Source organism: Dendrobates tinctorius, unplaced genomic scaffold (genome assembly GCF_039654945.1).
Source record: "Dendrobates tinctorius isolate UK_male_01 unplaced genomic scaffold, ASM3965494v1 ptg000530l, whole genome shotgun sequence".
NCBI classification, from domain to species: Eukaryota; Metazoa; Chordata; class Amphibia; order Anura; family Dendrobatidae; genus Dendrobates; species Dendrobates tinctorius.
The window spans coordinates 153,861-180,976 of NW_027362189.1; the positions used below are offsets into that span (position 1 = coordinate 153,861).

General features: G+C 46.7%; 1 protein-coding gene across 1 annotated transcript in view; it reads left to right on the top strand.

Moving 5' to 3' along the window:
* LOC141078246 (uncharacterized) overlaps nucleotides 1-25,991 on the top strand; it is a 53,264-nt gene extending 27,273 nt beyond the window's left edge. Inside the window, exons 2-3 of the mRNA XM_073565071.1 lie at nucleotides 5,165-5,255; nucleotides 24,962-25,991. Of these exons, the coding sequence (XP_073421172.1) occupies nucleotides 5,165-5,255; nucleotides 24,962-25,779 (909 nt within the window). The 3' untranslated portion in view covers nucleotides 25,780-25,991. The remainder of the gene's footprint in view (nucleotides 1-5,164; nucleotides 5,256-24,961) is intronic.
* The last annotated feature ends 1,125 nt before the right edge of the window (nucleotides 25,992-27,116 follow it).

Consider the following 27,116-nt stretch of genomic DNA (forward strand, 5'->3'; position numbering starts at 1 on the left):
GCAAACACGGACACCGGCCAGACATGGACAGCATCCAGACACGGACCCCGGGCAAACACGGACACCGGCCAGACATGGACAGCATCCAGACACGGACAGCATCCAGACACGGACACCGGGCAGACACGGACACCGGCCAGACATGGACAGCATCCAGACACGGACCCCGGGCAAACACGGACACCGGCCAGACATGGACAGCATCCAGACACGGACAGCATCCAGACACGGACACCGGCCAGATACGGACACCGGGCAGACACAGACAGTGGGCAGACACGGACAGCGGGCAGACATGGACACCGGCCAGACACAGACACTGGGTAGACACGGACAGCGGCCAGACACAGACACCGGCCAGAAGATACTTTTTTTATAAATCCGTTGCACATCATCATTCAGCATTTCTGCAGCGTTTTTTTCCCTGTTCAAATGAATGGGACACAAAAATGCAAGTGAAAAGGCTGCAAAAAAGCAGAATATTTCCTGCCAACACTGTAGATCAATCCACAGCAAAAATGGCGGGTGTGAACAGACACTACAGGGGATTTCTAAGAATGTATAAATAATTAGCATGAACTGATACATTCCCTGTGTCTCCAGCACCGATGCTCCGGGGTTCTCTGCTACTCTCAGCACTGGTCTGCAGTGTTCTTGTGGCACTGGGGGTCTCAGCCAGTCTCAGCACTGGGCTGCAGTGGTCTTGTGGCTCCGGGGGTCTCTGCCAGTCTCAGCACTAGGCTGCAGGGGTCTTGTGGCTCCGGGGGTCTCTGCCAGTCTCAGCACTGGGCTGCAGTGGTCTTGTGTCTCTGGGGGTCTCTGCCAGTCTCAGCACTGGGCTGTAGGGGTCTTGTGGCTCCGGGGGTCTCTGCCAGTCTCAGCACTGGGCTGCAGTGGTCTTGTGGGTCCGGGGGGTCTCTGCCAGTCTCAGCACTGGGCTGCAGTGGTCTTGTGGCTCAAGGGGTCTCCGTCAGTCTCAGCACTGGGCTGCAGTCGTCTTTTGGCTCCGGGGGTCTCTGTCAGTCTCAGCACTGGGCTGCAGTGGTCTTGTGGCTCGGTGGGTCTCCGTCTGTCTCAGCACTGGGCTGCAGAGGTCTTGTGTCTCCAGGGGTCCCTGCCAGTCTTATCACTGGGCTGCAGTGGTCTTGTGGCTCGGTGGGTCTCCGTTTGTCTCAGCACTGGGCTGCAGTGGTCTTTTGGCTCCGGGGGTCTCTGCCAGTCTCAGCACTGGGCTGCAGTGGTCTTGTGGCTCGGTGGGTCTCCGTCTGTCTCAGCACTGGGCTGCAGAGGTCTTGTGTCTCCGGGGGTCTCTGCCAGTCTTATCACTGGGCTGCAGTGGTCTTGTGGCTCTGGGGGGTCTCTGTCAGTCTTATCACTAGGCTGCCAGGGTGTTGTGGCTCCTGGGGTCTCTGTTATTCTCAGCACTGGACTGCAGTGGTCTTGTGGCTCCGGAGGTTTCTGCCAGTCTGAGCACTAGACTGCAATGGTCTTATGTCTCCCGGGGGTCTCCGTCAGTCTCAGTACTGGGCGCCAGTGGTCTTGTGGGTCCGGGGGGGTCTCTGCCAGTCTCAGCACTGGGCTGCAGGGGTCTTGTGGCTCCTGGGGTCTCCCTCAGTCTCAGCACTGGGCTGCAGTGGTCTTGTGGCTCCAGGGGTCTCTGCCAGTCTTTGCGCTGGACTGCAATGGTCTTGTGGCTCCAGGCTTCTCTGTCAGACTCAGCGCTAGGTTGCAGTGATCTTGTGGCTCAAGGGGTCTCCGTCAGTCTCAGCACTGGGCTGCAGTGGTCTTTTGGCTCCGGGGGTCTCTGCCAGTCTCAGCACTGGGCTGCAGTGGTCTTGTGGCTCGGTGGGTCTCCGTCTGTCTCAGCACTGGGCTGCAGAGGTCTTGTGTCTCCGGGGGTCTCTGCCAGTCTTCTCACTGGGCTGCAGTGGTCTTGTGGCTCCGGGGGGTCTCTTTCAGTCTTAGCACTAGGCTGCTGGGGTCTTGTGGCTCCTGGGGTCTCTCTCAATCTCAGCACTGGACTGCAGTGGTCTTGTGGCTCCGGAGGTTTCTGCCAGTCTGAGCACTAGACTGCAAAGGTCTTATGTCTCCCGGGGGTCTCCGTCAGTCTCAGCACTGGGCTCTAGTGGTCTTGTGGCTCTGGGGGTCTCTGCCTGTCTCAGCACTTGGCTTCAGTGGTCTTGTGGCTCCTGGGGGTGTCTGCCAGTCTCAGCACTGGGCTGCAGAGGTCTTGTGGCTCCGGTGGTCTCTGCCAGTCTCAGCACTGGGCTGCAATGGTCTTGTGGCTCCGGGGGTCTCTGCCAGTCTCAGCACTGGACTGCAGTGGTCTTGTGGCTCCGGGGGTCTCTGCCAGTCTCAGCACTGGGCTGCAATGGTCTTGTGGCTCTGGGCGTCTCTGCCAGTCTCAGCACTGGGCTGCAGTGGTCTTGTGGCTCCGGGGGTCTCTGCCAGTCTCAGCACTGGGCTGTAGGGGTCTTGTGGCTCCGGGGGTCTCTGCCAGTCTCAGCACTGGGCTGCTGTGGTCTTGTGGGTCCTGGGGGGTCTCTGCCAGTCTCAGCACTGGGCTGCAGGGGTCTTGTGGCTCCTGGGGTCTCCCTCAGTCTCAGCACTGGGCTGCAGTGGTCTTTTGGCTCCAGGGGTCTCTGCCAGTCTTTGCACTGGACTGCAATGGTCTTGTGGCTCCAGGCTTCTCTGTCAGACTCAGCGCTAGGTTTCAGTGGTCTTGTGGCTCAAGGGGTCTCTGTCAGTCTCAGCACTGGGCTGCAGTGGTCTTTTGGCTCCGGGGGTCTCTGCCAGTCTCAGCACTGGGCTGCAGTGTTCTTGTTGCTCGGTGGATCTCCATCTGTCTTAGCACTGGGCTGCAGAGGTCTTGTGTCTCTGGGGGTCTCTGCCAGTCTTATCACTGGGCTGCAGTGGTCTTGTGGCTCCGGGGGGTCTCTGTCAGTCTTAGCACTAGGCTGCCGAGGTCTTGTGGCTCCTGGGGTCTCTGTTATTCTCAGCACTGGACTGCAGTGGTCTTGTGGCTCCGGGGGTCTCTGCCAGTCTGAGCACTAGACTGCAATAGTCTTAGGTCTCCCGGGGTCTCCGTCAGTCTCAGCACTGGGCTCCAGAGGTCTTGTGTCTCTGGTTGTCTCTGCCAGTCTTATCACTGGGCTGCAGTGGTCTTGTGGCTCCGGGGGGTCTCTTTCAGTCTTAGCACTAGGCTGCTGGGGTCTTGTGGCTCCTGGGGTCTCCGTCAGTCTTAGCACTGGGCTGCAATGGTCTTGTGGCTCCGGGGGTTTCCGTCAGTCTCAGCACTGGGCTCCAGTGGTCTTGTGGCTCCGGGGGTCTCTGCCAGTCTTAGCACTGGGCTGCAGTGGTCTTGTGCCTCCGGGGGGTCTCTGCCAGTCTTACAACTGGGCAGCAATGGTCTTGTGGCTCCGCGGGTCTCCGCCAGACTCAGCGCTGGGCTGCAGTGGTCTTGCGGCTCAAGGGGTCTCCGTCAGTCTCAGCACTGGCCTGCAGTGATATTTTTGCTCCGGGGGTCTCTGCCAGTCTCAGCACTGGGCTGCAGTGGTCTTGTGGCTCGGTGGGTCTCCGTCAGTCTCAGCACTGGGCTGTAGGGGTGTTGTGGCTCCGGGGGTCTCCGTCAGCCTCAGCACTGGTCTGCAAGGGTCTTGTGGCTTCACCTTATATTATAGCAGCAAAGTGAATAATAACCATCAGGGCCCCCGAACCATCAGCCACGGAGCCAGAGGGGATTTAGCAGAGTAGTTTGGGGGACATGTAGGACTTGTTATTAATCGCTTTTTATTCTGCTGTTTGTGAGGTAGGATGTAAAAAAAGACAGCAATTCTGCTAATGTTTTCTATTATGTGACTGTACGGCCCTTCACAGAGACGAGAATTAGCGTTATGGAAGAGGAGTCTATGAGGAACGTGTTCAGCTGCCGACTCCGAGGAGGAAACTGCTTGTTGTCTGTGGCCTAAATATATAGGTTTTATTAGTAGATGTCAGGGAAGAAAACTAAACCCTGTAAGATAATAAATCTCCTCATATGTTTCCCTTATTATCTCCAGTAAGTGTATTATTACACAGGATTCTTATGATGTTACAACGGATCATCTTCTTCTCATTCAGGTCTCTACAATATCGGATCCTCTCAGTGAAGGTCTTCTACAAAAGAGAATTTTCCTGATTTACCCATCAAAGATGGATATGGACAGAGACAAGATGGCGGAGAGGATATTACACCTCACCCTAGAGATCCTCTTCCGTCTCACTGGAGAGGTGAGAGAATCTGATAACGTCATATTACATCATTCTTATCTATGGGAATAACAGATGGACAGAACTGGAGAGGTGAGGACTCTGGAAATGTCTGTAGTGAGATTTATTAATGTGTCTCTCCATTACCAGGATTACACAGTGGTGAAGAAGACCTCTAGTGAGCGCTGTCAGGACCCTGTGTCTGAGGGATGGGGAAGACCCCTGAGCCCAATCACGGGGCCTCCACCTCACCCCCTGATCCATGAGGACATCAATGACCAGAAGATCCTAGAACTCATCTACAAGATGACTGAGCTGCTGACTGGAGAGGTGACACTGCTGGGAATGCTGGGACATTATACAGTAACACTATGAAGGGATCGGGGGGATGACGGTATCATTGTATGTGTCAGGTTCCTATAAGGTGTCAGGATGTCGCTGTCTATTTCTCCATGGAGGAGTGGGAGTATTTAGAAGGACACAGAGATCTGTACAAGAACGTCATAATGGAGGTTCCCCAGCCCCTCACATCTCCAGGTAATAGACAGGACTAAATAGACACGGCCTATAATTATCTGTATGTAGAGAATGAATTCAGTCCCTGTATGTGTTTCCTCCAGATCTATCCAGTAAGAGGACAACACCAGAGAGATGTCCCCGTCCTCTTCTTCCACAGGACTGTAACCAAGAAGATCCCAGTGCTCCTCAGGATCATCAGGTAGATGGAGAGAAGGTGTCAGGAGATCTCCCCTATGAAGTGTAGATGGCTGTGAAGGTCTTGTGCCCAGTCTTGTTTTATCCACCAGTATTATATGTGTTATACTTGTGTAATGAGAACGGTGGAGATGGCAGGATTAGAGCTGATCATAGATGGGACTTCTCCATCTGTCTGTGACTTTTACAATATTTGTTTCAGGGTGAAGATCTGACCCATATTAATACTACAGAGACATATGTGAGGGGTGATGAGTGGTGTAAAGAGGAGATTCCCACATATGACTACCCAGGTGAGTAGTAACCACTGAATGCAGAGAAGTCACATATTCCTCTCAGTCACCGGCTGTGGCTGCTTTATCGGTGGTGTAGTCCGGCCGTATTACCATGATCACCATTTTCCCTCTAGACCACAATATTCTCCTCCACCCAAAACTGTTCTAATGACTTTGGGCGTTGAAAGCCCTTTTCTATAGAACTTACAACCTGGTGGATCCACCTACCCCCTGGGATTAGTGTGAGGGTGATCCCTTAAAGCGAGATCTATATGATTGCTTGTTCCTGACCCTATATAGGTCGAGTGCGCGCTTAAAGAGTCACACTGAACACAGAGTTAGATGTCTACTCCTTTCTCAGCAAAGGCTTGCACACAACTGAAGTTTATTCTTATGACAGAGAGACAGGAAATGGGTGTCACACAATCTTCTGAGGAGCCAGTGTCAGTCTATGATAGGTCCATTTCAGCTTCACTTCCATATATGGTATCCAGTATCTCAGCTTCTGCATTCCAAGGATTCCTTCCAGGGTGTTGTCTGAAGACACAGACGCCATCTTGGTACACCATATCTGAACTGACTTATATAAGGTTTAATAATTGATTTCATTAGCCATTCTCTACTTCACATTAGGAGACGCTGACCGTTACCTGCCCAGATCTGTAACTATAAAGCCAAATGACAGCGTACGTAGAATGTGCTGACAAGATAGAAAATCACTTGGAGAAAAATATTATGCTGGGCCTGTAAGAGAAAGCGGAGGGTAATGATGCTGTTGGCTTCCTAGATCCCTGAGATCTTATCGGATGAATCTTCTCTCCCTTCTGTGCTGCTGAATGTCTCATGGTCCCTACAAGACCAGGTCCAGTCTTTCTGGCCAAACTTCCCTTTTATGAGCGACAACAGTAAATGTGCAGTGAGGCCAAGTGTGAATTTCTGTCCAATAACAGCAGAGTTTCCCTTTATCCTGACTTTTCAATTTGTATAAAATCTACCTTATTTTTCGGACTATGTGACGCACTGTTTTCCTTCAAAAATGTGGAGTAAAATGGGGGGGTGCGTCTTATAGTCCGGATGTACTGGCTCTGGCTGTGGTGGGGAGGTGGGGGAACGGCATCGGCGGAGCAGCGGGTCACACAAGGCTGGAGCCAGTGGCTGCGGCTAACTCCTGTTGCTGTGGCTAAAGAGAAATGAATATTCACTGCATTCCACGCCCATGGGCTTGGAGGGCAATGAATATTCATTTCTCTTTAATAATAGTATCTTGATATGATTAGCCCCCAACCCCGGTCCTGGTATACGTGGCCCCATCCTTATAATTGGCCCACACCCCCATCCCCATCCTGGTATGCATGGCCCCATCAGGAAACATTAAAAAACAAACCATGACACTTACCTACCCTGCGCTCCCTCTCAGCGTCCTGCTCCGGTGCCAGCAACTGCTATATCTTTGTAAGCAGCACATGGCAGGGACGTCATGTGCTGCTCACAAGCAGAGCACAGCTGCCAGGACTGTGCACACAAAGGGCAGTGAGTATTCATTGCTCTTCAGTAGCGCGCAGTGTCAGCCACCGGCTTCCTGCTGCTACCGGCGGTCACGTGTGCCGCTACTTAAGAGAAATGAATATTCATGAATATTCACTGTTCTCAGCACTGCTTACAAGTATATAGCAGTTGCTGGCACCGGAGCAGGACGCTGTGAGGGAGCGCCAGGTAGGTAAGTGTAATGGTTTGTTTTTTTTAATGTTTTGTGATGGGGCACTGCATACCAGGATGAGAATGGCCCATACATACCAGGATAAGGATGGGGGTCCATGCATACCAGGATAGGGATGGCGGACCCTGCATACCAGGATGGGGGTGGGGGCTACTTATAAGGATGGGGCCCTGCATACCAGGACGAGCTGGGGCCCTGCATACCAGGATGAGCTGGGGCCCTGCATAACAGGATAGGGATGGGACCATGCATACTAGGACGAGATGCGGCTATGCATTCCAGGAAGAGATGGGGGCCCTACATACCAGGATAGGGATGGGACCATGCATACCAAGATAGGGATGGGACCATGCATACTAGGATGAGATGTGGCTATGCATACCTGCTGTTGGGGAGCTATAGAGGGAGGGCTAAATTAACCCTTCACGGTGGACCAAGTGATTTCCAAATTAATCCACGGGGCATTGCTAGCAACTGGGAATGGCCAGACGGAGACATATGCCTCTGTATGGGAGGATCAAGGCAGATCACTAAACCCGTTTATTATGTCACCCTTTTATAGTATTTTGCTTAATTATGCAAAATACTCAGCTACCAATAGCATCGTCGTAATACATTTACTTTATAAGCCAATAGTTTTGCAAGAAAATCGGAATGTGTCCCTAGTTACATGATGTAGAGAATAGAACAATAGCACATTCATCAGGGTCTCATATCTCGTGCAAGCTGGAACAGTCTGGTTTCATTACAGCCTTGAACATTCCCCTAGTTACAAAATTTAACTCTTGAACAACAAAATGGCGTCGCAAACACAAAAATGGAGTCTTTGAGAACAAGATGTCCCATACATCTAAATACTGTACTTCACAATACCAGGATGAGGATGGGGCCCTGCATACCAGGATAGGGATGAGGGTGATCATTCCTGTCAGGATAGGAATGAGGGGGCATGCATACCAGGATAGGGATGAGGCCATGCATACCAGGATAGGGATGAGGGATCCATGTATACCAGGATGGAGATGAGGGATCCATGCATACCAGGATAGGGATGAGGGATCCATGTATACCAGGATAGGGATGAGGGATCCATGTATACCAGGATGGAGATGAGGGATCCATGCATACCAGGATAGGGATGAGGGATCCATGTATACCAGGATAGGGGATAAGGGGGCCATGTATACCAGGATAGGGATGAGGGTGATCATTCCTGTCAGGATAGGAATGAGGGGGCATGCATACCAGGATAGGGATGAGGCCATGCATACCAGGATAGGGATGAGGGATCCATGTATACCAGGATAGGGATGAGGGATCCATGTATACCAGGATGGAGATGAGGGATCCATGCATACCAGGATAGGGATGAGGGATCCATGTATACCAGGATAGGGGATAAGGGGGCCATGTATACCAGGATAGGGATGAGGGTGATCATTCCTGTCAGGATAGGAATGAGGGGGCATGCATACCAGGATAGGGATGAGGCCATGCATACCAGGATAGGGATGAGGGATCCATGTATACCAGGATAGGGATGAGGGATCCATGTATACCAGGATGGAGATGAGGGATCCATGCATACCAGGATAGGGATGAGGGATCCATGTATACCAGGATGGAGATGAGGGGGGCCATGCATACCAGGATAGGGATGAGGGATCCATGTATACCAGGATAGGGGATAAGGGGGCCATATATACCAGGATAGGGGATGAGGGGGACCATTGGTATCAGAATGGGGATGAGGGGGCCATATATACCAGGATAGGGGATATTAAGTACAGAATTGACCACATTTTTTGCTTCATTTTTTTCCCCTAATTTCTGCTTGTAAAACCTAGGTGCGTCTTATAGTCCAAAAAATACGGTAATTTCAAGGAGGATTGTGATAATCTCCAGGACAAACATTCCACCTGTGCCATGATAGATCTCTAAGCTGTGCGTGGCTGATGGCTGGAATATACATTTATTCCCGCCTGCAGGAGATGTGTTGGCTCCAGCCCTGGTGTCATGGAGTCACTCCACGTCATAAATTACATTGTTTCTGATCCTAAGGAATTCAGATTACTGCACAATCTCTCCTGAAATGGGGAGCAATATTATTTTCTCTAATCTTCTGGTCAGGATTCATAGTAGCTCCAATGGTCCACCATAAATGAGGGCAACTCGTACATACGTTGTTGTTGGGGATGTAACATATTTTTTTATTCTATGTCTTTTTTAACCTGTTCATTCTGTATGATAGTTTGATTGTGGTGGGATCGGCCTTCCTGCCAAATGTGAGTCTGTAACTCCCTGATAGTCTTAAAAAAAAATCTCTCCATCACCTCTTCCAAATGCCTAAGATCTAAATTTAAAGTGCCCCTGTCAGCAGGATTGTGCACAGTAACCTACAGACACTGTCAGGTCAGTGCCGTTATACTGATTACAGTGATACCTGGTGATGAAATCCGTCTTGTGGTTGTTGTTTAATCTTTATTTGTAGTTTTCAGTTAATGAGATTCTCCTGCTTCGGGGCGCGGCTTTATGTGATGAATATGTAATCATCACATCTGTCCAAAAAATAAGGAAAAAAGCAGCACAAAACGGCCATAGTCCTGTTTCTTGCCTGCACTTATCCTGCCCTCACAAACCTTGTCCATGTATGCTTTTCTGAAATAAAGGACTTTAAAGGGTTTTTTATGATACGGTAAACGGCGTGTGCTGCTTTTTTCCATATTTTTTTGGATTGTCTTGTGTGCTTCTTCAAGCAAGCACCTTCACTACCGTGCTTTCACCATGCAAAGTGTTGCTGACTCAGAGTCCACCCACTCCACCAGTAAGTAGACTGTTTCTTAGTGCCATTCTATTTTTTTCTTTTTGATTTACATATTCATCTGTATTGGCTTTTGACAGGTCTCTGATCCCTCACTGACCTGCCCCCCATTATTTCATAATGCATATAATAGTGTTGATATTATTGTTGATAATGCCTATTGTTGTGAGTTCATTCTCTGGTCCACCAGCAGTGAGTTCTCCTTCCAGACTCCCTCTGGTGGTAACAGGAGGTAGTGAGGCTGATTTAATCAGTAGAGATCTGCCACATGATAATGAGGATGACGATTGGACCTCAGGAATCTTAAACTGGATTTAAGACAGCCGACGCCCTAGTCTGTGCTGGTGATTGCTTCTGCTTTCCAGGTCTTGGTTTTCAGCTCTGTTCCAGCCTTTTCAAGCTAAGTGTTTTTGCTAATGTTCACACTTGATTTTGCTGGTCTATTCAGTTTTTTGTGTGTTCAGCCAGCCCCGGCTGGGGCTGTGCTGAATTTCTACTCCTATTTATCTGTATTTGCCAACTTGCTTTTTAGTCCCTTATTAGATTGGCATCTTTTTGCTCTGTCTCAGAATATTTCAGAGTGCTGATATAGTGGGAGAAGTCTAGTGACTTCTGGGTTAATTTTGTTATCAGAAGTGTTGGACATTATTTTTGTAGGGTTTTTGGCAGATTGCAGACAGTGTCTTTCCTTTCCTTTCCTCTATAGTTAGTTTGGGCCCCATCGTTTGCTCAGCCTATTTTCCTGCCTGTGTTTGTGTTTTCACCTTGTTTCACCATCAATACATGTGTGGGGGCTGTCTATTCCTTTGGGGTCTGCTCTGGGGCAGTTAGTTTTCCCCTTTTCTTGCTTTAGGCTTATGTAGTCCTCCGGCGGTGACGAGGCGTCTAGATCATCGAAGGAACGCTCCACTGCTACTGCTAGTTGTGTGGTTAGGATCAGGGATCTGCAATCTGCATAGTTACCAACCTTTCTGGTTTTCTGGGACTTAGCTTTTTGTTGTCCTCCTCGGTGACTCATTCATAACAGAATCACCAGCCATACCGCAGATTCTAAGGAACTCAAAAGCAGGAAAAAATTGTTTAAAAAAAAGAAAGAAAAAAAAGTGTCAGAATTTTTTTTATATATATTTTTTCCTTTTTTTTTGGGGCCGTAGGAGGATTTTTTTTTTTTTTCCTAATGGAGATTAAGCAATTGTCTGATCGTGTGGAGCAACTTGCTGCTGAAGTGCAGGGAATTTCCACTTACCTCATTCAGTCACATGCTGCTGAACCTAAGATCCCCACTCCTGATGTGTTTTCTGGGGATCTGTCTAAATTTTTGAATTTTAAGAATAATTGTAAATTATTTCTAGCCTTGAAGCCTAACTCATTGGGGAGCTCTGTGCAGCAGGTTAAAATTGTCATCTCCTTGCTGCGCGGCGATCCCCAGGATTGGGCTTTTTCTCTGAAACCTGAAAATCCTATTTTGACTAATGTGGATGCATTTTTTCAAGCCTTGGGGTTGTTGTATGATGAAGCTAATGCTGTTGATCAAGCTGAGAGAACCCTGTTGGCATTAAACCAGGGTCAGGATTCTGCAGAGTTATACTGTCAAAAATTAAGAAAGTGGGTGGTCCCCACTGCATGGAATGATAGTGCATTGGCAGCTCTATTTCGGAAGGGTTTATCAGAGACCGTAAAAGATGTTATGGTGGGATTTCCTGTTCCCTCTGGTCTGGATAATTCTCTGTCATTAGCCATTCAAGTTTATCAGCGTTTACGTGAACGTAAAACTAAACGGGAAGCGCTGCCACCTTTTGAACAAATGTCTGAACCTATGCAATGTGATGGGGTTTTGTCTAGGGCGCAACATCGGGAGTTTAGAAGGCGTACTAAGCTGTGTTTTTTTCTGTGGAGACGCCTCTCATACTATTTCTGTCTGCCCTAAATGAGAGAAACGTTTTGCACACACATTTGATGTGGGTGGTGTACAACCTAAGTTCCTTTTGGCAATTACTCTGATCTGCTCCTTATCCACGTTTTCCACTAAGGCTTTTGTGGATTCTGGAGCAGCGTTGAATCTGATGGATTTGGACTTTGCTAAACATTGTGGTTTGTCCATGACGCCTCTGCGGACGCCTATTCCTTTGAGGGGTATTGATGCTACTCCTTTGGTGGAGAATAAACCTCAGTTTTGGACCCAGGTGATAATGCGGGTCGCCCCAGACCACCAAGAAAATTGTAAATTTCTGGTGCTGCATAATTTGCATGATACTATTGTTCTGGGTTTTCCCTGGTTGCAAACTCATGATCCTGTTTTGGATTGGAAATCTGGGTCTGTGGTAAGTTGGGGCTGTCAATGTGTTCTTAGGGACGCTCCTGTTTTCTCCACCTCTCCTCAGTCTCATGATATTCCTGATTATCTGGCCGATTTTTCTGATGTATTTAGTGAGAGTAAGTCTGCGTCTTTGCCTCCTCATAGGAGTTATGACTGTGCAATTGAGTTGATGCCTGGGTGTAAATTTCCCAAGGGTCGGCTTTTCAACTTATCAGTACCCGAACATGATGCTATGCGATCCTATATTAAGGAGTCGTTGGAGAAGGGTCATATTAGACCATCCTCATCACCTTTAAGTACTGGGTTTTTTTTTGTGGCCAAGAAAGATGGTTCATTAAGACCGTGTATTGATTATCGTTCCCTTAACAAGATGACGGTTAAATATCAGTACCCGTTACCTCTGATGTCTAATTTATTCCCCAGAGTTAAGAGTGCCTGCTGGTTTACTAAGCTTGACCTCAGGGGGGCGTATAATCTTATTCGCATCAAGCACAGGAATGAATGGAAGATGGCGTTTAATACTCCGGAGGGACATTTTGAGTACCTGGTGATGCCTTTTGGGCTCACTAATGCCCCTTCTGTCTTCCAGTCCTTTATGAATGATATTTTCCGAGACCTTGTGGATAAGTTTTTGATCATCTATCTGGATCATATATTGATTTTTTCTAGTGATTGGCATTCTTATGTGGAACATGTCCGGACTGTGTTCCGGATTTTGAGGGAGAATTCCCTGTTTGTTAAGGGATCGAAATGCCTCTTTGGTGTACAGAGGATTTCATTTTTGGGATTTATCTTGTCTCTGTCGACTATTGAAATGGACCCGGCCAAGGTACAGGCCATTTATGATTGGGTTCAGCCTACTTCTTTGAAGGCTCTCCAGAAGTTTTTGGGTTTTGCTAATTTCTATCGTAAATTTATAGGTAATTTTTCTGGTATTGTCAAACCACTGACTGATCTGACCAAGAAGGGCGCTGATGTGCTGAATTGGTCTCCTGAGGCTGTCTCAGCATTTCAGGAGCTTAAGCGGAGATTTACTTCAGCTCCAGTTTTATGGCAACCTCATGTCTCACTTCCATTTCAGGTGGAGGTAGATGCTTCTGAGATTGGTTCAGGAGCTGTGTTGTCCCCAAAAGACCCTGTGACTTCTAAGATGAATCCTTGTGCCTTCTTTTCTCCTAAGTTCTCCCCATCTGAACGCAACTATGACGTGGGGAATCGGGAATTCTTGGCCATGAAGTGGGCATTTGAGGAGTGGAGACATTGGTTGGAGGGAGCTAGACATCAAGTTGTGGTCCTCACCGATCACAAGAATTTGATTTATCTGGAGTCGGCCAAACGCTTGAATCCTAGACAGGCTAGATGGGCCTTGTTTTTCACGCGTTTTAATTTTGTGGTCTCTTTTCTTCCGGGCACTAAGAATGTTAAGGCAGATGCTCTTTCTAGGAGTTTCTTTGCTGATTCTCTTAATGTGACTGAGCCTACTACCATCCTAGGTGAGGGGGTAGTTCTTTCTGCCATTTCGCCCGATTTGAGACACACCCTGGAGGAATTTCAGGAGGATAAACCTGAGCGTTGCCCTATGGGAAAATTGTATGTTCCTGACCAGTGGAGAAAGAGAGTGATGTCTGAAGTTCATTGCTCCGCATTAGCTGGTCATCCAGGTATTTTTGGTACCAGAGATTTGGTGAGTCGGTCTTTTTGGTGGCCCGCCTTATCTCGTGATGTCAGGAATTTTGTGCAGTTCTGTGGGACTTGTTCTCGGTCTAAACCCTGTTCTCGTTCTAGTGGGTTGCTGATGCCCCTGCCATTGCCCAAGAGGCCATGGACCCTTATCTCAATGGATTTTATTTCTGATCTTCCTGTTTCTCAGAGAATGACTGTTATCTGGGTGATTTGTGATAGATTTTCGAAGATAGTCCATCTTGTACCATTCCCAAAGTTGCCATCTTCTGCTGAGTTGGTGCCCTTGTTTTTACAACAGGTGGTTCGGTTACATGGGATTCCTGAGAACATTGTGTCGGACAGAGGAGCCCAGTTTGTTTCCAGATTCTGGAAAGCCTTTTGTTCCAATCTGGGAATTCAGTTATCCTTCTCCTCAGCGTTTCATCCCCAGACTAATGGGCAGACTGAGAGAATAAACCAGACCTTGGAGTCTTATTTAAGATGTTTTATATCTGCTGATCAGGATGATTGGGTTTCATTTTTGCCCTTGGCCGAATTCGCGCTGAACAATAGAGCTAGTTCTGCCACTTTTATGTCACCCTTTTTCTGTAGTTTTGGGTTTCATCCTCGATTCTCTTCAGGGCAAGTGGACGCTTCGTCCTGCCCAGGTGTGGACACTGTGGTTGAGAGAATGCAGCAGATATGGGACCAAGTAGTGGATAAGTTGTCACTCTCTCAGGAAAAGGCCCAGCGATTTTCCAACCGACGTAGGACCATTGGTCCCCGGTTTAAAGTGGGTGATATGGTTTGGTTGTCATCTAAGAATATTCCTATGAAGGTTGCATCTCCAAAATTTAAGCCAAGATTTATTGGACCTTATAAAATTTTGGAGATTCTTAATCCTGTTTCTTTTCGATTGGCTCTTCCAGTTACGTTCAAGATCCATAACGTATTTCATAAATCACTGTTGAAGAGGTTTGTTGAGCCTGTGGTTCCTATGGCAGCACCTCCTGACCCTGTATTGGTTAAAGGCAATATGGAATATGAGGTAGAGAAAATATTGGATTCTCGTTTGGTTAGATGGAGACTCCAGTATTTGGTCAAATGGAAGGGTTATGGCCAGGAGGATAATTCTTGGGTCTCTGCCTCTGATATTCATGCCAATAGATTGGTTCGTGCTTTTCACCGGGCCCATCCTGATCGGCCTGGTGGCATGGATGAGGGTTCGGTGACCCCTCCTCAAGGGGGGTACTGTTGTGAGTTCATTCTCTGGTCCACCAGCAGTGAGTTCTCCTTCCAGACTCCCTCTGGTGGTAACAGGAGGTAGTGAGGCTGATTTTATCAGTAGAGATCTGCCACCTGATAATGAGGATGACAATTGGAGCTAAGGAATCAGACTGGATTTAAGACAGCCGACGCCCTAGTCTGTGCTGGTGATGGCTTCTGCTTTCCAGGTTTTGGTTTTCAGCTCTGTTCCAGCCTTTTCAAGCTAAGTGTTTTTGCTAATGTTCACACTTGATTTTGTTGGTCTATTCAGTTTTTTGTGTGTTCAGCCAGCCCCGGCTGGGGCTGTGCTGAATTTCTACTCCTATTTATCTGTATTTGCCAACTTGCTTTTTAGTCCCTTATTAGATTGGCATCTTTTTGCTCTGTCTCAGAATATTTCAGAGTGCTGATATAGTGGGAGAAGTCTAGTGACTTCTGGGTTAATTTTGTTATTAGAAGTGTTGGACATTATTTTTGTAGGGTTTTTGGCAGATTGCAGACAGTGTCTTTCCTTTCATATCCTTTATAGTTAGTTTGGGCCCCATCGTTTGCTCAGCCTATTTTCCTGCCTGTGTTTGTGTTTTCATCTTGTTTCACCGTCAATACATGTGTGGGGGCTGTCTATTCCTTTGGTGTCTGCTCTGGGGCAGTTATTTTTTCCCTTTTCTTGCTTTAGGCTTATGTAGTCCTCCGGCGGTGACGAGGCATCTAGATCATCGTAGGAACGCTCCACTGCTACTGCTAGTTGTGTGGTTAGGAGCAGGGATCTGCAATCTGCATAGTTACCAACCGCTCTGGTTTTCTGGGACTTAGCTTTTTGTTGTCCTCCTCGGTCACGCATTCATAACAGCCTATAATACTATGGCTATTGTGAATCTTAGAAAAAATTTGCATATGACACTGGCGGTGCCTGTCCAGTAACATCTATCTCTTACTTATAGATGCTACTGTGCAGGTGCCGCCATCGCCAGTGACATTTTTCTGGATGTAATTTTTTATGTAAAATAGGGGGCAGGTCACTGAAGGATCAGTGTCATGAGCCAATACAGATGATTATTTACACAGAGCAACACACAAGGCCCCGCCCACAGCCACTCCCACACCCCACCCCGAAGCACGAGAATCTCATTAACTGAAAACTACAAATACAGATTAAACAACCAGCCCTCACCTGCCCAGAAAAGGCACATCTATTAGATGCGCCAATTCCAATGGTTTTCCCAGGTCTTCCCACTTGCCCTGTAGCAGTGGCAAGTGGGGCTCATATTTGAGGGGTTGATGTCACATTTGTATTGTCAGGTGACATCAAGCCCACAGCTTAGTAATGGAGAGGTGTCTATCCATTACTAACCTCATAGTTACATGGTAAATAAAGACACAGCCAGAATAATGTCTTTTATTAGAAATAAAACGTTTTTTCTTTTTTAATTAAAAATAACAAACACAGTTATACTCACCTAATGCCTACTTCCACCGAAGACCTCGTTCTCCTGTATTAAAAATAAAAAAAAAAACAATATACCATTCCTGTCTGTCGTTCTGTCCCACGCCGTAATCTATGTCTGGGGGATAATTAGTTTCCAACCTGGACGGTGCCAAGATGCAACTGTCCAGGCTGAGAGCCACTGGTGAATGAGCAAGCGCAGCATCATTGACCAGCAGTGACATCATCGAGGTTTCCAGCCAGGCTGAACCGCATTGACCTCAGGACCGTGGTAAAAAGTCAGTGATGAGGTCACCACAGTTCAAGCTAAGTGACTTCACAGCAGATCACTGTGAGAATTCTCTGTTATCTTTAAATAAAAAACGAAAACTGTGTTTTGTTTTATTTCTAATAAAAGACTTTATTCTGGCTGTGTCTTTATTTACCATATAACTATAATATTAGTAATGGATAGGTGTCTTATAGACACCTCTCCATTACTAAGCCGTGGGCTTGATGTCACCTGATAATACAAGGGTGACATCAACCCCACAAATATGAACCCCACTTGCCACCACTACAGGGCAAGTGGGAAGAGCTGGGAAAAGGGCAAGAATTGGCGCATCTAATAGATGTGCCTTTTCTGGGCAGCTGCAGGCTGCTTTTTTTAGACTGGGGGGTCAATATCCATGGCCCCTTACAAGTCTGAGAATACAAGCCCCCAGTTTTCAGCTTTAGCAAGGCTGGTTCTCAAAAATGGGGGGCACACACTCCGTTGTTTTAAATTATTTATTTAAATAATTAAAAAAACAGTGTGGGGACCCCTCTATTCTTGATAACCAGTCTTGCTGAAGCTGACAGCTGAGGGTTGCAGCCTCCAGTTGTGAGTTTTGTCAGACTGGTTATTGAAAATACAGCAGGACCCACGCCGTTTTTTCATTTATTTTTTTAGTTATAGCACAAGTTGCGGGTGAGGAATACTCCCATCATCCGCTCCTGCTGTCACTGTTCTTAGCAGCAGGTGTAGGATGATGAGAGTAATACTCCCAAAAGCCTCCACCTGCGGTCATCATTCTGACCTTAATATAACTCTCATCATTCCCCCCGCCGGCAGAGCAGGGGAGAATGATGAGAGCGTCTTCAGCACCTGCCACCGGGGAACAGCACTTACTGTAGTGCTTATTCCTTGCCGGCTGTACATGTGGTACTGATGCTGCACACTGTTGTCAGACATGTGCCCAAGTATTATGCACATGGACCAGAAAAATCGGTACTGGAAGTATCAGGACGTGTGACCCGGCCTTATACACAGTTCTCTTTAAATTCCTAATATTTCTTCTTGAAACTCATCTGACAGAAAATATTGGAGCTTAGGATAGTATAGATTGTGAAGTCTCCGAGCCCCATACTCTAATTACACCAGAGAGGTTTCACCACTAGTTACTCATTTATTACTGATGGAGACTGTTGAGGTTGATCATTTCAGTAGTTCCTAATCAGGCCCCATTTTTAATATCTGACGTGTGTCACTTTATGTGGTGGTAACTTTGGAATTCTTCACAAAGGATAATAGAAAACAAATGGATGTTACAAATTATTTTCCAGCTTCGCACTGTACCCTATATATGGTTGTACACTACTGTCTGGGCACATGGCAGTGTTCAGAAGGGAAGGAGCGCCATTTAGCTATTTGAATGCAGATCTAGCTGGAATAATTTGCAGACACAATATATTGGGAGCACTGTTCATGGCCACCTGGCAGCTCAAAAGATGTCCTCCATGAACATGCTTGGCACTATCTTCTCTGCTTTCCATATCCCAAGGATTGCCTTGCTCATCGCCCTTTAACGCCATTACATGAATCTGGACTTACACAGGGACCCCTAGGCTTGGACCATGGTGTTACCTGCTATTCTGTGGTGTTAGATGGCAAGAAGAATAGTCACGTAGCTGGGTCAGAACCAGAAGGACAGAATACAGAATCAGAAGACGCAAGAGTAGTCAGTAAACGGGCCACGGTCACAACAGGAAACAAATACACAAGCCACAAGCTGAGCACAGAGGACTGAACCTGAGGAGAACAGCGCTGTATTTGGCAGATTCTGGCCATGTGCTTTGAGCTTTAGTAGAGTGTGGTACTTTCCAATTGGCTGAAGTAGGGAGCAGATTACTCCAGCTGGACAGCAGGAACAGATCCCAGATGAGATTGGACACATCATATGCAGAAGCTCTAATATAACTAAATGACCAAAAACCAGAATAGTAGAAATCCCCATAAAGTGATTCCATTTTATAAATTAATTTACTGAGGGTTATTGTCATGATCCAGGACACGATTTCGCTTTGGCCCGTCCTGGTCAGACAGGGTTAATTGTTTCTGCCTCTCTCTGGCAGAGGGCGGCTATTTAATGCTCACTTGACCTAGGTCCGGTGTCAGTTATACTCCTGCCCTCGGCTGAGTTAGTTGACCCCTTGTGTACGTGTGCCTTGTGCCTGATAACTTGTTGCTTGTTTGGTTTTGATCCAGTTCTGTCCCTTTTGTACCGCACCTCTCTCTCATGTGTGACTCTCGGCTTGTGACTTGACTATTCTCTGCTCGTCCCTTTGGTACCGCACCACCCTCTCGTGTAAGACTTCTGCTTATCTGACCTGCATTTTTCTTTCCTCTTCTAAAGTATTCCTGCAGTAGGTACAGCACATCATCTGCAGTATTAGGACGCTAAGCCCCGACCCTACCGTCACATGATCGTAGGTCCTGGTACTCCTTACTATTTTCCGTGCCTCAGGTCCTGTCTGTTTAAACCTTCATTCCCGTGTTGGTCCCCGTGCTCTCCCACAGTGTGGGTAAGTCAGCCTGCTCAGCCGTGGCAGTTGCCGACGCTGACAGGATCCTGACATTATAACTGACCGTTACCATTTTTGTTCTCTGCTCCCTTTCTCCTATGTGTGTGATGGATCCTATGCATGCTCTTTTTGAGCAGTTAAAGCACCTGACTCAGATGTCTCAGAGACTCCTGGGGTAACAACTAGCCCTGGCTCAGTCTCAGCAGCTGATCGCTGACACTGTGCAGGGGGTTTTGTCATCAGGGGCTCGGGAGGTTACAGTAATTTCCCCTGAATCTCCGATTAAGTTACCGGATTCTTTTTCTGGAGATAAAAGGGAATTCAAAGTGTTCAAGGAGGGCTGTAAGTTTTTTTTTCATTGAGACCATACTCTTCTGGGGATGAAAGTCAGAGAGTGGGGGTCATTATGTCTCTGTTAAGGGGAGCTCCCCAGGTTTGGGCTTTCTCCCTTCCTACCACTGCCCCTGAGTGTATGACTGTGGATGAATTTTTTGAGGCCTTGGGGCATATTTATGATGAGCCTGATCGGATGCGTATGGCTGAGGACAGGGTGATGAGCGTGTGTCAGGGGAAGCACTCAGCCGAGTGGTTCTGCTCAGAGTTCAGACGCTGGGCTGCTGAGGTCTGCTGGAATGATGCCGCCCTCCAGGGTTTGTTCCATAGAGGCCTGTCTGAACATCTGAAAGATGCCTTGGCTCTCCACCCTCCGCCTGATTCCCTGGAGGAGGCTATGACACAAGCCGCCTGAATGGATCGCAGGCTACGGGCCAGGGGAATGATGCAGGTTCAAACCCCATTATTTTCTCAAGGAAGGGGAGCCAGTCTTACATTGGAAACCATGGAGATGGGAACCATCGACTTCAAGGAGAAAGGAAAGAGACAACGGCACTTGGGAAAGTGCTTTTTTTTCTGTGGGATTCCGGACATTGGAAAAAGGATTGCCCTTCTTGTCCACCAACCTGCAAGCGACTGAGCCCGGGTGATTGTCGTGGAGGTCACTCAGGCTCTCAGGTATCTTTTTCTCCATTTTCAAAAATGTTATTGCAAGTGGAACTTTGTTGTGGGAGTGTCTCCACACCCACTTCTGCTTTCGTGGATTGCGGATCGTCGTCGAACTTTATTGACTCTGACTTGATGTCCAGGTGTAAGTTAGGGACAGTTAGGCTGGAGACTCCTATCCACGTTGTTGCCATTAACAAAACACCACTGGCTAAAAATGATGTCATATTTCGTACAGAAGAGTTTCTCCTTAAAGTGAGTTCCTTACACCAGGAACATATTTCATGTTTTGTTATGGACAACCTGCCTGCTGGACTGGTGTTGGGGTTCCCCTGGTTACAATTACATAATCCTGTGATTAATTGGGAATCTCGGGACATTGTTAAATGGGGTCCCTATTGTTCTGAAAAATGTCTGGTTACTGTGTCTTGTGTCGTCCGTGGGTCTGGAAGGTATTCCGGAGTGCCTAAAAGACTATACGGATGTTTTCTCCGAAAAAGAGGCTGAGGTTTTACGACCACACCGCCCTTTTGATTGTGCCATTGACCTGGTTCCAGGTGCTAAATTGCCCAAGGCCCGCTTGTATAACCTTTCGGGTCCAGAATGGGCTGCGATGAAGGAATACATTTCCGAGAGTCTCCGTAAGGGACACATTCGTCTTTCTGTTTCTCCCGTGGCAGCGGGGTTCTTTTTTGTAAAGAAAAAAGACGGTGGTTTACGCCCATGCCTCGATTTCTGTGAGTTAAATAAGATAAATGTGAGAAATACGTATACCTCCCACTTATTCCTAATTTATGCAACCAGTTGTCCGGAGCTAAGTGGTTTTCGAAATTAGATCTGCGGGGAGTGTATAACCTTATCCGAGTCCGAGATGGAGATGAGTGTAAAACTGCTTTTCTCACTACTGAAGTGTTGTTTGAAAATTTGGTCATGCCTTTCGGTCTGACCAATGCTCCAGCGGTCTTCCAAAATTTCATAAATCATGTGTTCTCTGATTTTATTGGATGGTTTATGGTGGTGTATTTGGATGACATATTGATCTACTCTCCTGATAAACAGGTTCACATTGGTCATGTTCAGGCAGTTCTCCAAAGACTTCAGGAGAACTGTCTCTTTGCTAAACTGGAGAAATGTTTATTGTTTGTTCAGGAGCTGTCTTTTCTGGGGTTCATTGTGTCTGCTGAAGGGTTTCGCATGGATCCTAATAAGGTGCAGGCCATTGTCGAGTGGGTTCAACCTTGTGATTTGAAGGCTCTGCAGCATTTCCTAGGATTCGCCAATTATTATCACAAGTTTATAAGGGGGTTCTCACAGGTGGTTAAACCCCTCACAGACATGACTCAAAAGGGGGCCGATATCAAGAATTGGTCAGCCGCAGTTTTTGAAAAAATGTTTCATGTCTGCTCCGGTTCTTATTCAACCGGACCCATCTGAACCATTTATTGTTGAGGTAGATGCCTCAGAGGTGGGGGTGGGGGCGGTATTGTCCCAGGGACCCGCCACTTTGACCAATTTGAGAACTTGCGCCTTTTTCTTGAAGAAATTCTCCCCCGCGGAGAGGAACTATGATGTTGGGAATCGAGAACTTCTGGTCGTAAAGTTGACCTTTTGAAGAATAGAGGCATTTTTTGGAGGGGGCTGTCCATCCTATAACTGTAATTACAGATCACAAAATCCTAGCTTACATTGAGTCAGCTAAAAGGTTGACTCCCAGACAGGCTAGATGGTCACTTTTTTTTCCCGATTCAACTTCTCGATCACTTTTCAGCCAGGATCCAAAAATGTCAGAGCTGATGCCTTGTCACGCAGTCTAGATCCGGTGTCCCCCCCGAACCTCCATCCTCCATTCTTCAGCCTGGGGTGGTGGTGGCAGGTGTCTCTAATATGTTGGAACAGGAGATTTGGGAAGTCCAGTCTCTTGCACCTCCGGCTAAGCCGGTGGATAAACTTTTTGTGCCAGCTCGGTTTTGTCTCAAGGTCCTCCGGGAGTTCCATGACTCAGTTCTGGGTGGACATCCAGGGATCTTGGCTACCCAGAAGGCCATTGCTAGAGTATTTTGGTGGTCTTCTTTAGCCTCTGATGCTGGGGAATATGTGTCTGCATGTGATGTTTGTGCCCGTGCAAAAACCACCCATAACCGGCCGGCCGGGGAATTGGTACCACTGCCAATTCCTGAGAGACCATGGACGCATTTGTCCATGGATTTCATCACCAACCTTCCCCCCTCCAAGGGTAATGCCGTCGCTTGGGTTGTGGTGGACAGGTTTAGTAAACAGGCACATTTTGTACCTTTGGCAGCTCTACCTAATGCGGAAACATTGTCCAGATTGTTTGTTGAGCATGTGGTGCGGTTGCATGGTGTACCCTTGAATGTGGTGTCTGATAGAGGAGTGCAATTTGTTTCCTGATTTTGGAGGGCTTTTTGTAAGAGGTTGGGTATTAGTCTGTCCTTTTCATCCGCTTATCATCCAGAGACTAATGGGCAGACCGAGAGGACCAATCAGTCTCTGGAGCAAATTCTGCGTTGCTTGACCTCAGCCTGACAGAATGATTGGTGTTCTGTGTTACCGTTGGCCGAGTTTGCGTTTAACAACCGCATTAACCAGTCTACGGGTACATCTCCCTTTTTCTGCAATTATGGGTTTCATCCACATTTTGGAGAATTTTCCCGTTTGAACGCTGGGTGTCCTGGGGCGGATGAGACTATCCAGCGGTTGGGGGAGGTATGGCGGGAGGTCCAGAGTAACATTGCGAAGGCCCAGGATAAATTTAAATTTTTTGCAGACAAAAAATGATCCGTGGGACCGGTGTTTCAGATTGGGATAAGGTATGGTTATCTACCAATAATATAAGGCTCAAGGTCCCCTCTGTGAAGCTTGGACCTAAATTTATTGGTCCCTATGAAATTATAGAAGCGGTTAACCCGGTGGCTTTTCGGTTGCGTCTCCCGCCATCTCTACGGATCCCCAATGTTTTCCATAGGGCCCTTTTGAAACCTGTGAGGTCCGGTGGGGAGGGATCATCAGCTTCCCCGCCACCGGTTTTGGTAGACGGGCAGTCTGAGTGCGAGGTGGAATGAATTGTCGACTCTAGGTTGGTCCGTCATGCCCTTCAGTATCTGGTACATTGGAAAGGCTATGGTCCTGAAGAACGGTCGTGGGTTCCTGCTCAATCGGTTCATGCGGATCGGTTGGTCCAGGCCTTTCACGCCAAGTATCCTAAGAGACCTGGGGGTCCAGTGGCCCCCCATTGAGAGGAGGGTACTGTCATGATCCATGACGGGGTTTCGCTTTGGCCCGTCCTGGTCAGACAGGGGGTTAATTGTTTCTGCCTATCTGGCAGAGGGCGGTTATTTAATGCTCACTTGACCTAGGTCCGTTGTCAGTTATACTCCTGCCCTCTGCTGAGTTAGTTGACCCCTTGTGTACGTATGCCTTTTGCCTGATAACTTGTTGCTTGTTTGGTTTTGATCCGGTTCTGTCCCTGTTACGAGTTCTGCCTGTCCCTTTTGTACCGCACCTCTCTCTCGTGTATGACTCTCGGCTTGTGACTTGACTATTCTCTGCTCGTCCCTTTGGTACCGCACCGCCCTCTCGTGTATGACATCTGCTTGTCTGACCTGCGTTTTCCTTTCCTCTACTAAAGTATTCCTGCAGTAGGTACATCACATCATCTGCAGTTGTAGGACGCTGACAGGATCCTGACAGTTATAATCCAAAGCCACTTTCTGGAAATTAACACAGTGGATCTTGGAGAGTGAAAAATTACACATTTGCCATTTTATTACCCAGCACATAGTGCCCAGATTGTGCGCCAGGAGACACACACCAAATATTAAGTGGATTCTTCTCACTATAGTACTTTCCAATTGGCTGGAGTAGGGAGCAGATTACTCCAACTGGACAGCAGGAACAGATCCCAGATGAGATTGGACACACCATATGCAGAAGCCCTAATGTAACTAAATGACAGAAAACCAGAATAGTAGAAATCCCCATAAAGTGATTCCATTTTATAAATTAATTCACTGAGGGTTATAATCCTTAAGAGCAGTGAATATTTTGACTCCACAGCCACTTTATGGAAATTAACATGCAGTGGATGTTGGAGAGTGAAAATTACACATTTGCCATTTTATTACCCAGCACATAGTGCCCAGATTGTGCTCCAGGAGACACACACCAAATATTAAGTGGATTCTTCTCACTATAATATTGCTAAATACAGGGATCCTAAATGTTGTTTGCGCACACTGCAAGACTCCGAAGTGAGAGCGGATTTTGCTGGATTGCTTTATAGAAACCTTGTTGCTTTTCAACAGCCTTTGAGCCACTAATAGTGCGGGAACCTCTTTTTCCATTGACAGATGATGGACCTGAGTGGGGACTTGTTTTTTGTGAGATGAGAATTGGTATTATTTTCGCCTACATAACATTGATTGGTTTCTTTTTATTCGATATTTGGGAGGCAGAATGAACAAACAGTTGAACACCGCACACTACTGGCTCATCCAACAAGGTTTTCTATTAGACTGTGAACTGTCATTGTCTTGGTAAATAATTAAAGTTTTTTACATAGCTTGACATTTTTATGGACAGTTTAAGTAGAAATGTTCAAAAATATAAAACTCAAGGAGATTTTATTAAAAAATAATTGTTTTTTTTATCTTATCAGATAACTGTACCAAGAGATCAGAGGGACAGCTGACATTTTCAATTTTTAAATCTGATGATCTTGAGATCCTACAAGATACAACTGAAGTGAATGCCATTACTCCAGATATATCATCATCCATTTACAGCAAAGATCCGACTACTAAGGAAAATCAAATTCGCCAAAGAGGCAATAAAAAACAAACTGCTCCTAAAGCAAAGAAGCCATTTTCATGTTCAGAATGTGGGAAATATTTTGCACAGAAATCAATTTTTGTTATCCACCAAAGAACTCACACAGGGGAGAAGCCTTTTTCCTGTTCAGAATGTGGGAAATGTTTTAACAATAAATCAGATTGTGTTAAGCACCAGAGAATCCACACAGGGGAGAAGCCTTTTTCATGTTCAGAATGTGGGAAATGTTTTAGCAATAAATCAGATTGTGTTAAGCACCAGAGAATTCACACAGGGGAGAAGCCTTTTTCATGTTCAGAATGTGGGAAATGTTTTAACAATAAATCAGATTGTGTTAAGCACCAGAGAATCTACACAGGGGAAAAGCCTTTTTCATGTTTAGAATGTGGGAAATGTTTTGCACAGAAATCAAATTTTGTTACCCACCAGAGAACTCACACAGGGGAGAAGCCTTTTTCATGTTCAGAATGTGGGAAATGTTTTAGCAATAAATCAGATTGTGTTAAGCACCAGAGAACTCACATGGGGGAGAAGCCTTTTTCTTGTTCAGAATGTGGGAAATGTTTTGCAGATGAATCAAATTTTGTTACCCACAAGAGAACTCACACAAGGGAGAAGCCTTTTTCTTGTTCAGAATTTTGGTAATGTTTTAGCAATAAATAAAATTGTGTTAAGCACCAGAGAACTCACACAGGGGAGAAGCCTATTTCCTGTTCAGAATGTGGGAAATGTTTTAACCAGAAAGTGCTTCTTGTTAGACATCAGAGCAGTCACACAGAGGAGAAGCCATTTTCATTTTCTTAATGTGGGAAATATTTTACTTGGAAATCAACTGTTAATAAACATCAGAGACGTCACATAGGGGAGAAGACTTTTTTATGTTCATGTTTGAATAATTTTAACCAAAATTGAATCTTCTTAAATGGGTTGCCTCTTGTCATTCCTCATGTTTGCTGACAAAAGGATAAAACTAAACCTTATTAATTCCAAATATAAAACTGTACCCATAATTCACCCCCTGAAGGTTAGTCAGAAGGTGACTAATAGAAAAAACATGTACCCCACAGTTCAGTATATAGGGTGAGGTGACGTGTACACACTCACTCTCCAAGCCTCTCATCTCTACGGGTTTAATCATCCACACCAAAGACGACTCATCAAGAGACTATTTAATATTGACCTATATTCAAACGAGACTAAATTAAAAAGAAAACTAAAATCATGTATCATGTTATCCGAAACAGTCAGAAAACTAGCCCCATATTGTCAGATCCCAGACCTCAAACTATATACTTCGGAAGTTTATAAGCCCCTCCAGTGCCAGGAATAGATAATATGAATTTGAATTTACCAAATGGCTGCAATGAAACAAAGAGTGAAAAATTTAAAGGGGTCTGAATACTTTCCATAGCCACTGTATCAGTGTCATGTCGGACGCTATTCACACCACAGCGTCCGGCAGGCAGAGGTAGTTCCACCTCCGTCCACTATAGCCTCAGTGGCGCCGGCTTGAGTTTCTCAGGCTATCGGGGGTTAATCTAGCTGAAGATCAGGTTGGATGTTTGGTCACGCCCACGGTCTTTAAATAGTCGTGCTGGCCTATGGGCGTCGACGATTATAGCTTGTGTGTCATACCAAGTGGTTCCGGTCTGGAGTGGAGGTGTTGGAGAGAGAGAGAGATTCATATCTGGTGTCGTATGATCCATTGTTACCTTCTCGCCTTCCCATATTTGTGTTTTGTTGTGCCCTGTTCACATTACTGTATAGTCCTGTGTGTATGCGGCGCGGTGCAGTTTAAGTTCTCCCTGTCTGTCTTTATTGTTTGGGGCTTTGGTGGTTTGTCTCCCCACTGGGTGGAGGGTGGAGGGTTAAGCTTAGGGCTGAGCAGGAGATAAGGAAAGGGTGGAGGCTCAGGCATTTGCACCATCAGCAAAAACCCTGGGTTGAGGGTCAGACAGGGTTTCCCCTAGTTAAAGGGACAT